At 44.0% G+C, this 12229-nt stretch overlaps 1 protein-coding gene across 4 annotated transcripts in view; it reads right to left on the bottom strand.

Annotated features, from left to right (window-relative positions):
* Positions 1 to 12229, bottom strand: part of TBC1D15 (TBC1 domain family member 15) — a 608606-nt gene that overhangs the window by 354832 nt on the left and 241545 nt on the right. For 3 of the 4 annotated variants that reach the window (XM_086918096.1, XM_086918101.1, XM_086918100.1), the window contains exon 7: positions 10887 to 11084. The exons of the other annotated variant lie outside the window; for it this stretch is intronic. In XM_086918096.1, the coding sequence (XP_086774222.1) occupies positions 10887 to 11084 (198 nt within the window). The remainder of the gene's footprint in view (positions 1 to 10886; positions 11085 to 12229) is intronic. 4 annotated transcript variants of the gene reach the window in all.

Raw genomic sequence — 12229 nt, 5'->3', positions numbered from 1 at the left:
GGCAAATTTTTCCAGAAGTTTAGCCAGAGTGGGAATGTTGGAGATTGGGCGGAACAATTATGGTCTGAACAATATGCATTTTTTTAAGATGGGGATTACCTGCCCTACTTTTAGGCAATCATGGATAGTGCCTTGGTGGAGCGAGGCATTTAGGATCTTAGTTCATAAAGGGAGGATAGACGATTTGAGCTCCTTAAAGATATTCGGAGATAAAGGGTTGATGAAGTGATTGGAAGGTTTAGACGCTGTAAGCATGTTGTGAATGTCGCTTTCATTGAGGGGACTGCATTTGTGCCAGTAGGCATTGTTTTGAGGAAATGCAAAGAGTGAACAACAGTCTGTGAGGGATGAGGAATGGTGAGTAAGACAGCACTATACTTCTATGCTGAGAAGGAGTTTTTGATGGATTCAGTAAGACTACATATTGTGCACAATTCAGCAGAGCTAGATTGGGCATCAACATCTCAACACGATTTTGTGGCTATATGACATCTATAGAGCAAGAAAATCTTAGTGGTTTCTTCTAATATCCTTTCCGCATACAAAGCGGAACACATCAGGTTTGTCCATTTTTCTCTTCTCTGTTCTGGTTAGCAATAGAATCCCTAACCGCAGCAGCACGTAAAATAGGGTTGATTGTAGGGAGATCAAGAAACCTCTGCGAGTCTTGAAACGGCTGGTCTATGCAGATTATATTCTACTCAGTCTCACAGACCTAAAATCTTCCCTGCCAGCCGCATGATTTCATGTATTTTGGGCTACAAATTGAATACAACACTGGCTCCACTGAGAGATACAACTTCCAAGGAAGACAAAATAAGCTTGAAACTCGGAGGTCTACATCAGAAGGGCTTTAGAGCAGATCGTGAAGGATATTTTAAACCAACTCATTACCGAAACATCTGCAGATCTCATTGCGAGGCAAAGAATGGACAGTTAATATGGGGGAGCCCTACACTTTTACTACGAACTGAGCATGTTACCGCTGATGGTACCGCTCAGACTAGTATGGTTCATTGGAACACATTAGATCTTTATATAGGAAAACAAGATTGAAATCCTACAAAGTAATAGCTAAAGCAAACTCCAGGGAATTAGGACTGCATTGAACACCATTGTGCAGCAATACTCCTTTCACAACTGGAGGACATGTTACCAGATGACAAAGATATATGCTGTTTTGGGTGAAACTAGAAAGGAGCCTTAACCAATAACGAGATTGGTTTGTATCGCCCCTATTCTGTTTTTTTTTTTTACAGATTTTTATTGAATTAAAGTATAGCAGAATTTTCAGTTGTAGAATATACATTGAAGCTCTCATGCAATGTACAATTTGAACAAAGGGGGTTGTAAACACAAAAAAAAGTAATGGGCAGCAATGGAAAATATATAAGACAGCATGACCGCAATCCAAGACATATATGCATTTACGAAAATGGAATAATACCATTACGTTTCTGTATGCCATGATAAATGGAAGCATTAAACGGTAAACAAATAAAAAAATGAACTATCAAAAGAGTAGATCTAACACCACCCACTCACGGTACATCCTACCTCCTCCCCCCGCTCTCCACAAGACACTTTAAGTTGGTAAGTAACAGATAAAGCTAGGCACTTCTGGGATAACATCCAGTGTTAAAAGTGGGGTCCAATAGTGCGGTGTAAAAATAATAGAGGGGTACTGTCAACAGCGACGTGGGTTCAGGCATCAGGACCCGGGGAGCCCAGAAGGAAGGAAGTAGGCAGGGGAACATTCAGTCGGAGGATTCATCCGCACTCTCATTGTCATACCCTTGAAAATCTGCGATAACTGTGTCCCAGGCCCTTGCATGTTCCAAAGGACACCTTCCCTGGTGCGCTTCACACGAATAATCTTCTTGTTGCCCATTATAGTATGTCAACCAACCAACCCTCCATCCAAGGACAATCAGCATTCGTCCGTACCATAGTGATTTTACCCTTAGCCGACACCAAAGCGAGGTAAATAAAGTGGCTAGTGACTTTGTATTTGGCAGGCGAGTGAAAATACCCAAGAGGCAAAATCGAGGGTGGGGGCGGGGGGGGGGGGGGGGGGGGGGAGGGTCAGGTTATGGCCAATAGCTTCGGCCAATAGGTGTACCACCATGGACCAATAATGCGAAAGGTGGGGACCCCCCCAACAGCATACATAGGATAACTCTTGGGGTAACGCCGTGAAACAGGCTGGGGGGGGCGGGGGGTGTACCCTAAGTTTCAAGGGTGTGAGGTACACTCAGTGAAGTATGTAATAATGGATTCATTTGAAATGAGCCCTGCGGGAAATTAAGGGTGCCATTTACCACATCCATGCCCAGTAACCATGTAAAACATGTGTCCCTAGGTCCTTTTCCTACCTTCCCCGCAAGGGGAAAACAAGAATCATCTCAGGGCTATACAGAGGCCCAAGATCACGCATCGAGTGTTGGTGGTGTTGCAGAAGAAGGGACTGCTGGGAAGGGTCTTGGGCTCAACGCCGCATCATCCCCAAACCGTTGGGATGGCCACCATAGAAAATAAACACCCACACCCAGACTCATCGCAGTTGTAAATATCAGCCGTCTAAGCAAGTAAGGGGAGGAAATAAAGAATGTAGGAAGAAAATGTCAGGAGAAGACACAAATCATAGAAATGTACAAAGAAGGAAATGGAGGAGGTCGAAGGTCCAATATATCCGTTGATAAGTTCTGCCATTTGTGGTGTGACCATAGGCAAGTCCCAGCTATGTTGAGAGTTCAATGTAGAATTAGACTTTGGGCCTGCATCGGGGCCACTACATGTGTTCCACTCTTCAGGTGAAAGAAGATTAGTGCTGAAGATTGTGAGCTTAACAGTTGTCTCCACAGCACTCTGACGGTCTCTGCACACTTGGATGGAGGCTCTTCATTCCATTCCACCCACCCCAACACCCCCCTCTCTGTTTCTGTGTCCGTTTCTAGATCGAGTACGACCCCTCGCTGTGAAAAGCAAGCCAACTTCATACCTCCTCCAGCTCCAGGAAACGTTGTGCCCTGATCGGTAATGACGCGCAGCTCAGCAGGGTAGGGGATGCCATACTGGATAATAGGGTCTCCAAGTTTGCGTTTAGCTTCCAGAAATGAGGGCTCTCTGCTATTGAACAGCCACAGTAAAATCAGGGAACAGCAATGCTGGACTATTATTCATCATGAGTGCCCAAAGTTTCCTAGCATCATTAAGGATACAGTCCCTGTCCCTTAAAGGAGGAGCCGTGCCACAATGGCCTAGCACTCTGTGAGGTCTCTCGAGTGGAAAGATAAGGGATAAGCCCTCCGGTGCCACCTTCTCAACTAACCAGGTTTCTAGGAATGTTATGTCCTCACCTTCAGCTTTGTCGGGCACGCCCACCACCCATATTGTTTCTGCGGGCGTGATCTCCAGAGTCCTCAGCCTGGGCCTCAAGAACTCTTAACTCGTCCCAACACGTCTTCCACATGTGTAGATAGGTCCTAGGGCCAAATTCCTGCAAGGTGAGCTCGGTGGCGGTAATTTGTTCTCTCAGCTTGCAGTGAGTAAGCCGAAGTCAAACCCCACTGTGTCGATTATAGGGTCAAGGGTGTCTTTGAAGTCCTTGATGGCTAGGAGAATAGAATACAATTTATCTTGTGACCAGCGCTGGGTCAGTGGACAAACAAGCGCCATCTGGGAAGGCAGAGGATTTTTCAGAGCTCTGACCCTGGATCTCCATCCCCCTGGTGGGGCCCGGCATGGTGGAAAGAAGAGCAAAAGGAGGACAGAGAGAGAAGTAGGAGCAATCACCAGTTTTCGGACCCAGTTGGCGTATGTCCGCACACGTCCCACGTGGGTGGGTGGGCATAAGGAGAAAGGGGGCCACTCCCAAGTAGTGCTGTGCCACCATCCAGAAGACTTAATCGCAAGGGGCCCACCCTGAGCACAAAAAGTCCCTGCTGTGAGGTGAGCCAGCCTTGGGTAGTAGTCCATAACAGCAGTTGGGGACCCCAAATGTACAGAGTTCAGATGGCCTTGCAGTAGGTTTTGTAGCTGGCCCCCCACCATAGTATCTAGGCGAGGTTATGTATAAACTGAAGATATGTCCCAAACAGAGAACCAGCACCAGGTCTTTTAAGTCTGGGTCTTTGCGCCCACCACCACCGGGCGCAGCAGATCAGGGCGGAGGGGGCCTGTATTGTCACGGAGACCCTCATATGCTGGACGCACCCCATGGTTCCACAGGCGTTGCACAGTGGTGGTCATTATATAAATGGCCTGAGGGCTCATGCGTTAGGAGGGAAAGTGCAAGATAGGCCACTAGGGCCCAGCATGTCTAGTAGGCCCTACCGAATGTTGCTACGGCCGCTGCAAAATCTGGTGGGGCGGGCAAAATCAATAATGCATGCCTAGGAGGTGGCAAGGCCCACAGAAAGTCAATGTGGGCTCAGTATGGGGCTTGTGGCATGCTTTGAGTGCCCCCATGGTAGTATATGAGAAGATTGCAGAGGTTGGGGGGCCGCGGCCAAGTAATGACACCTCTCGCCAATGACTTCCTCACTGACCAGTGTTCGAGTGTAGCAGTTACAGTGGAGGCCATATACTCCCTGTGCGGAAGATCTGTGGTGAGAATAATTCCACTGGGGCGTTCAAGCCGTGTATGTCAGCATCAACAGGGCGAGGTGGGCGGTGGTACTCAGTGACATCAATCTGCCTCAGTTGCCATGGCATGCACAAAGCTCCTCCACTTCCGCAAGGAGACCAGCAGCCTCTCGCCGGCGTGCTTGAAGAATAGGCGATATTGCAAACAAAACAGGTGATGGACCGAATGTGGATCAATGTCACACATTCATCCCAGTCAAAAGATCTGGGCCCAAATCCATTGTTTTTTTGCACTCCACACCACCCTGGGTTAGACAATGGTGATATGCAAATCAGCTCTGACCCTGTGCCCCATGGGAACAGTCCAGTCCGAACTACAAAAGCCATGTCCTTCCCAGAACGGAATCAAGCATCCGAAGACGGACCGGTTTCGAGGTAACACCTCTCATCAGCCCGGCTAGCTTGACTCCAGTGGTGTGGAGTGCCTGGGACCCACGTCTGAGCATCCCCAGCGCACTTATGGCGGTATTGCAAACAAAACAGGTGATGGACCGAATGTGGATCAATGTCACACATTCATCCCAGTCAAAAGATCTGGGCCCAAACCCATTGTTTTTTTGCACTCCACACCACCCTGGGTTAGACAATGGCGATATGCAAAGCAGCTCTGAAGAATAGGCGATGGCATGGCCAGGTGGTCAAATGCAGCCAGCAGTATCCGATGACTTTAGTTCTGTCACTACCTCGGCTGTAGCGCTTCGAGGGGTCTTGCGAGGCATTCATGGCATGCCTCGGGCCAGAGGGATATACGATTTTCCACTGTTTAGCAGATTTGGAATGGGTTCTTTGGAGACGGCATGCTCGCAATTAACTGTGCCAAAAAGTGGTATGTTTTAGAATTTATTTTTTTCAGAAGGTTTTTACTTGTATATTGATATATATGTATTTATATGATTGTATATCATGTACGTTTTTATATGTTCCTATAAGCCTGGTTGCAGGATCATACCTTTTACAATCAAATCAAATTAAATCTAGTTGAGAACTCAGGGTGATGGAAGTGCCAGCAGCCCAGATACGACTTACTGCACATCCTGTGGTGGTGCCCAAATATTGCTAGATGATGGTCATCAGTCTGCAATACACTGAACACATTTTCAGTTTGCGCCATCATACAGTCTAATAAATTATCATTGCTGCATGACATAATAGATCTACCGTCCATGTCCTTCCACTGCAGGTGGTGGCTCCTGACTGCATCAACAAAGCTAAAATATGTATCCTAAGGAACAGGCTTTCCCCTAACTCATCAATGTATGAAGAATGACAAAATAAAATGTATACAATAGCCTCATATAACAAATGATATACAGGCTGAAAGACAAGATGGCTGTGTTCTTCGAAAAGCATCCAACTTTCTTTAATACAGGGGGTGATGAATGAATGAACTGGGACACAGTTACTTTACCTGTTGTGGGTACATGCAACAGGTAGCTTGCAGAACACTTACTTATCTTACAGCAAGAAAATAGGTACAGAACTGATGGTTCACATGTAAAGTTAAAATAGCAGGCTAGCGTTGAGATCCAAGGTGTTATAGTGAGAGTCACATATACAATGGACATACACAAAGTAAATAGAGCTGCCATGTTCATATATCAAATGAGCCTACCCTTCAATAGAATTTAGACACAGAAGAGAATGACACATGGGTTTCAAACAGTTAAAAATCATCTGTTATTCACCTGAGCTCTGTAATGAGTTTAAAGTTCAGAAATATATTAGTTCAAGAAAGAAACAGACAGGGACTGTATCACCATAAAAGGGGATAAGAAACACCAGCACTTGCAGTAATGTCCTGGTGTTTGATAGTCTGGAATTAGTGGTTGCTTTCCCTAACCCTAACCCCCACCCCAAACCCATGCCAAATGCCACACATTTCATTCTATTTCTCTCCACTTTGTTTTATCTTACATGATCACATCCATTTTTTCCCCTATTACTGAGACCATATGGAGTCAGTGCAGTAGTTTTGCAAACTGTGTTACTTGTTCTGTAATTTTAATTGTGATTTCATTGTACTATGATGTTGCACTTTTCTTCTGATTTTTGGTTATGAGATGAAACATGAAATTTGTAAACCCTCAATAATGAAGTGCAAAAAAATTATCTTGGGGTCAATTTGAGGCCAAATGAGAGGCCTTGAACCAGATCGTGTTTCTGGTCAGGGAAAATCTCAAATATTGCTTGGGTTACGATGACTAGGGATATGAAAGGGAGCACCCTGGAGGCATTGTAGGAGAGAGGATATCCTGAAATGTGATTATCCTGAAGGATTATGATCTCAGGAATTTATTTAACTCCCAAGATTTCATGATGACTCTCCAGAAACTTTTATTTCTGACATGAAAAAACATGGCGTAGAAGCCTGGATTGTGCTGATATTTGGGCACCTTCTTTGTTATTTTTTGGGAGAGCAGCTTGAAGATCTTATTTTACAACTGCTGTAAACGATGACAATTCACCTTTATTGGCAGTCAACATGGTGGTTACTGCTGGAACTCTAGGAAGAATCCATATTTGAAGTACTCAACGCTCTGAAATGATCTCCTATTCCACAGCTCAATTTGGTATTTGCCCTCACATTGGATGGTCAGAAGGTGTAGCTTAAGACCATTTATGGTGGTCATAGACTCGAGACTGAGACCTTCCTTTTCTTCCTGTGACAGCTTGTAGTTTTGCCCCGAGGTCTGGAATACCCATGATCATTGCAGGATTGACAGTATAGTATGGTTTGTTCTGAAATCCATAATGTAGGATCCTCCTCTGTAAGACTGTGATCTCCTGGAGACTCAAAATGTAGAGAGTTTGCAAAACTGTAGCACCCACAGGGAGCATGACTTGCCAGTATCTGTTTTGATGCCCAGTAATGTCTTGTCTATGTGATTGCCGAAAAGTCTCTGGCCATCAAAAGGCTTATGCAGGACTTTTCTCTGCAGCTCCACCAGAAATTCATCCTTACTTGCTGACAAAGAACTTTTCCCACATAGATGGAAGTCTACACTGAACAACTCCATGGCAGAGGCAACCCATACCCTATTAATAATTTATGTGTGTCCCACTTGTATTCTGAAAGGACATTTAGGAGTGGGGAAGTGCCACTCAATATCTACCATTAGTAGAAGCCCAAGATGATGAAAGCACTGGCTGCCCTGATCGCGTCTGCAGCCATTGACCATTTCGCCTACAGTGTCAAAAAACCTGCCCACTCCATCTGCATGCATTGAGGTGGGTGTGATTTGGTTGGAATATTTTCAATGGGAAGCCAGCCATGGCAATAACAGAGTCCTGGCATTGATGGCCATGAGGTAGACTGGCAGGTGCCTAAGGATGATATTTCTTCTCCAAACGTGGAACAACAGTTGGAATGGTAGCTGGCTGCTTCATAAGCTTTATTCCACTTGTCAAACAAAGTTAAGGCTAAAAATAGTCTTTAATGATTTCTTAGACTGTTTCCTAAAATAATATAAGAATGTTCTGTTGATGTCATGGAAAAGTCAAACTTCTTCCCAACTATCTCTAGTAGCATGTGGCGCTTGGATACATCATCCGGTAGGCAGACAGCTGGATCGGGTGTCCCGGAGTGTTGCCTATTGTGCAAACCTCTTCAGTCTCTTCTGAGGTTTGACCTAGATCGTCCTAATCAGTTTTCAATTTCAAATTATCGTTTAAATGTCTAACCTTCAAATCATGAGCCAGAGGATTTTTGTACTGGCCAATAAAACAGTGTGAGAGGGGGCATAGGTTGCCACTGGGGTGGAGCTGAATTCACCAGAATTGCACCCAAAGTTTCAATTCTCTGCGGGAAAGACTTAAAAGAAATGTACTGATACATTGTGATCTGTGGTACTCTAGGCTAGTATCTGCCCCCAGAATGGTACCGTTCATAAGATGATTCAAGGTCTTCATAACTCTGAGAGTCATAATTAACTCAATCTTCATAGTGGCCCTCATCCAGACAAGGTTCAGATGTACTGAACCATCAACTGTCATGGGCGCTTTAAGCAGTCGGGGACTAGTCCTTTACTGAAACAATGTCGAAGTATTCTTTATCATTTTTATACAAAATGTCATGAGAAATATGCTAAAAATGTTGTGAAAGCATGCTGTGATGCTCTGAAACCTTAAAACGAAAAAGATGCTCTGTGAAGCTCAGGGGCAACGCCTGTCATTGCGAAACTGCTACACTGCCAAAATGCAAGCTTTCTTGCGTAAATGGCAACAGAGACAACTAAGATACAAATGACAAATAAGTAACCTTTGACAATGAGGTGATCTTTGACGAAGTGACATTTGACGAAATGGTGACCGTTGACGAAGAGATGTCTGCTGAAGACAAAGTACACACCAACGCCAAAGTATCCATCAATTACAAAAGTGTGCCCTTCTCTGTCAAGGGTGAATCAATGACAAATAGGTTTCCTGTGATGATGACTTTCAATGACAAGATGGTCGATAGCGATATTCCTGTCAACTTAGAGGTGCACGTTGATGGCGGTTTCACAGCAGACAGGGTTTTGTTCCTAGATAAAAGTCTAGATAGGGAAGGCACCAGAACAGCCTCCTCAATGGCTTTTCATTACACTTTTGAGGGCTAAGTATCAGCATAGTGTGTGTGGTTGCCTCAAGAGAGGTGCACTGCTTTTTTAGAGCAAATGCTAATTTTAAAGGTGCTTACTTAGTGAAAACTACAACCGTCTCCAAGAGTTATATGTTCTGCTTGTTTCTGCTCGAGGGGCACTTCCCGCAAAATCACCCCCTAGTTGAGGGAATCCTTAATATAATGCTAACCTGCCTTTTGTTGGGGGGCCTGACTGTGTCATGTAAAGCTTTTTACGAAAAAGTCCTACAGTTGTCACATTACGATGCCTTAGGTTTTTTGATATAGACAGTAAATGCATTTAAGAGGCTGGTCATCCTCTAATAATGGGCCTATTTCAGATCTCGGAGGACAGGCTACTCAGTCACAATGGGGGCGGTTATCCAATCCTATAAAATATAAATCCCATTATATCCTATGGGATTTATATTTCAGCGGACGGGATATTCGTCACCGTTGTGATGGAGTAACCCATCATCCGAGATCTAAATCAGGCCCAATGTCTTCAATAAATAAGCTGAAATATCCTTGAAGAAATATATGTTTGTATGCTTTTGGAATTTGTATAGTGCAAACCCAGCCAAAAAGCAGTAGAGCGCTATATAGGGTTGAAGGCAAACGTACAGTCAAAGAGCGATAGAAGAGGTAGCTGGTTTAAGGACTATCAATGGATTGTGATGTTGATAAGAGATTTCGGATTCCTCTAGGAGAACTTGGTGTGGTCACTGAAGTCTGAAATGAAATATACACAAAGCACATTTGCCTCGATTTAGGTGAAACTAAACCTGCAAAGTCATCTAGGAGAGGTGAAAAGGTAGAATCTTGATTTTAATTTGGTATATGCAGCAAATAAAGCATAGTTCTGTCTGGGGACTCCCTAACACTCCTCATACAGTAGAAAAGATTAGCTATGGTGGCACATCTGGGGGGTGAAAGAGCTGAGTGCATCCACCTCTTGGGGGTTTAGATAGGGTGAATTAAAAACTAAATAAACACTATTCTTACGACTATAGACATTTTGACAATGTCGAACCTGCTTTAAACTACTGGGGATTCCCAGCCTGATGATGGGAATAATTTAAGCCTGAAAATCTATAAAAGAGTTAATGCTGGAGATGTAAAACACATCTGCTTATAATGAAAACACCAAAAGCTACATATGTTAAACATCCAAACAAGTAATGCCTTGCTTAGCCTCTAGCGAACTGAATGTCACCCCAGAAAAAAATAAGATTTTTCATCAGACAGGTCCTGAATGGAAAATTATTTAGGCAGCATCATTCAGTGGAATCCAACTGGCGGTCCAGTTCTTGGAACCGGACTACATTTTCACACCTTTTAGTCGCCTTCTATTTCGCCCACAGACAGTTTACCTCTTCATCATAGTAGTTTATGGAGCCTGTTTTTTAATTTACATTGGTTATATGTACAGTGTTCCAACAATTCACAGTAAACTGTGCTCTATAAATACCAAAATAGAATAAATGTTATTGAGGTAATTCAAATTAGATCAGGAAAATAAAACCAAATTAGCCCTGGTTTAATAAATGTTTTGCTATCATCTGCATTAAACATCTATTAGAACTGAATCTAATCCACAGATTGCTCCTGGGAAAGTATCACTCAGATGACTACTTACTTGTGTGATAACTTCAAATCCAGGCTCTTCCTGCTGGTTCAATTTTAATCGTGGAATAGTATCACTAAGAAAATCGGCCATTTCTTCAGGTGGTCGCTGTTGAATAGCAGGATCTCCGCCCCGAAATGTATCAAAGAGGTAGTTTGTAACTTTGGAGAACCCAACCATGGTAATTGTGTATGGGTCCTTCTTCATTTTCTGTGACAACATAAGAATATATTCCAGCTATAACTTTCTACCCTCACAGTTGTCACAAATCAACAACATCGAAAACAACAACAGATAAAAATATAACTGAATGAAATTTGGTGTTCAGTGGACCTATGTTCAAAATACTAGAACTGGGATAAAAAGAAACAACCATTCCAGCATGCATAATGTCAAAAAATTATGGCTAGAAGGAAATTTTGAATAATCAGAAACGGATAAACAAAAACATTTGCTATACAAACACAGGAGAGACTGGTTGAGGTGCAAGAGTAATGCCCTCACAAATAGAGTACTCAAAGAAGCCATACCAGAAAAGGCAATAATGTTCATTTACAAGATACTGATTTAAAATATCCCTGACTGTATAGTTTCAGTAACAGGGAGATGGGCTAGAGACCTAGTAGTCTGGACGACAGAGAGATCTGGGTACCTAAAGAGGTGGCATAAAGGTGGGCTTCGTTCTTGTTCAGCACAAACTGTTACGAAGAATAAACTAAGTCTGGGCGTAGTTCGCGAAGTAGCGCTACGCGTTGCTACGCGAAGTGCACTTCGCACTACCCGTAGCGCTACGCGATGATTGCACAGTGCCGGATGCTTGTCCGCACTGTGCAATCATTGAAAACGGCATCTTGCACAGTGTGAGCTGCCTTGTACTGCCGCTCGAGTAGATTTTTACTCGAGCGGCAACTTTCTCAACGGGGACTGGTTGTTTCTCATCGCGAGGGGTCGCGAGCATACCCGACCACTCGCAATGAGAAACCTGACCTCACCGCGTTGAGAATCTCGCCGGGAGGTTTATTTTCCATGCTCGCGATCGGCAACTTGATGTTGCTGATCACGAACGAGGAAAAAGTCTCGCCAGGATCTCATTTTGCTTGCTCGCGGTCACCAACTTGACATTGAGGACCACGAGCAAGAAAAAAATTACCGCTGCGCAACGCGTGTTTGCACTGTGCTACGTGCAATTGGCGTAGTGGGGAGTAGCGCAAAGTACGCGAGTGTAGCATAGTGCTTTGCCCAGGGTTAGGATAAACTACACATATACCAAATCAAATTCTTTGGACGCATTAGGTCCGATTTAAGCCTCAGAGGATGTACGGACAGGAGAGAATATATATATATTTTCATTCTGC

This window comes from Lissotriton vulgaris, chromosome 1_1 (genome assembly GCF_964263255.1).
Source record: "Lissotriton vulgaris chromosome 1_1, aLisVul1.2, whole genome shotgun sequence".
Lineage (NCBI taxonomy): Eukaryota > Metazoa > Chordata > Amphibia > Caudata > Salamandridae > Lissotriton > Lissotriton vulgaris.
Note: the sequence above shows the minus strand (reverse complement) of the source record. Positions and strands in the feature narration are given on the sequence as shown.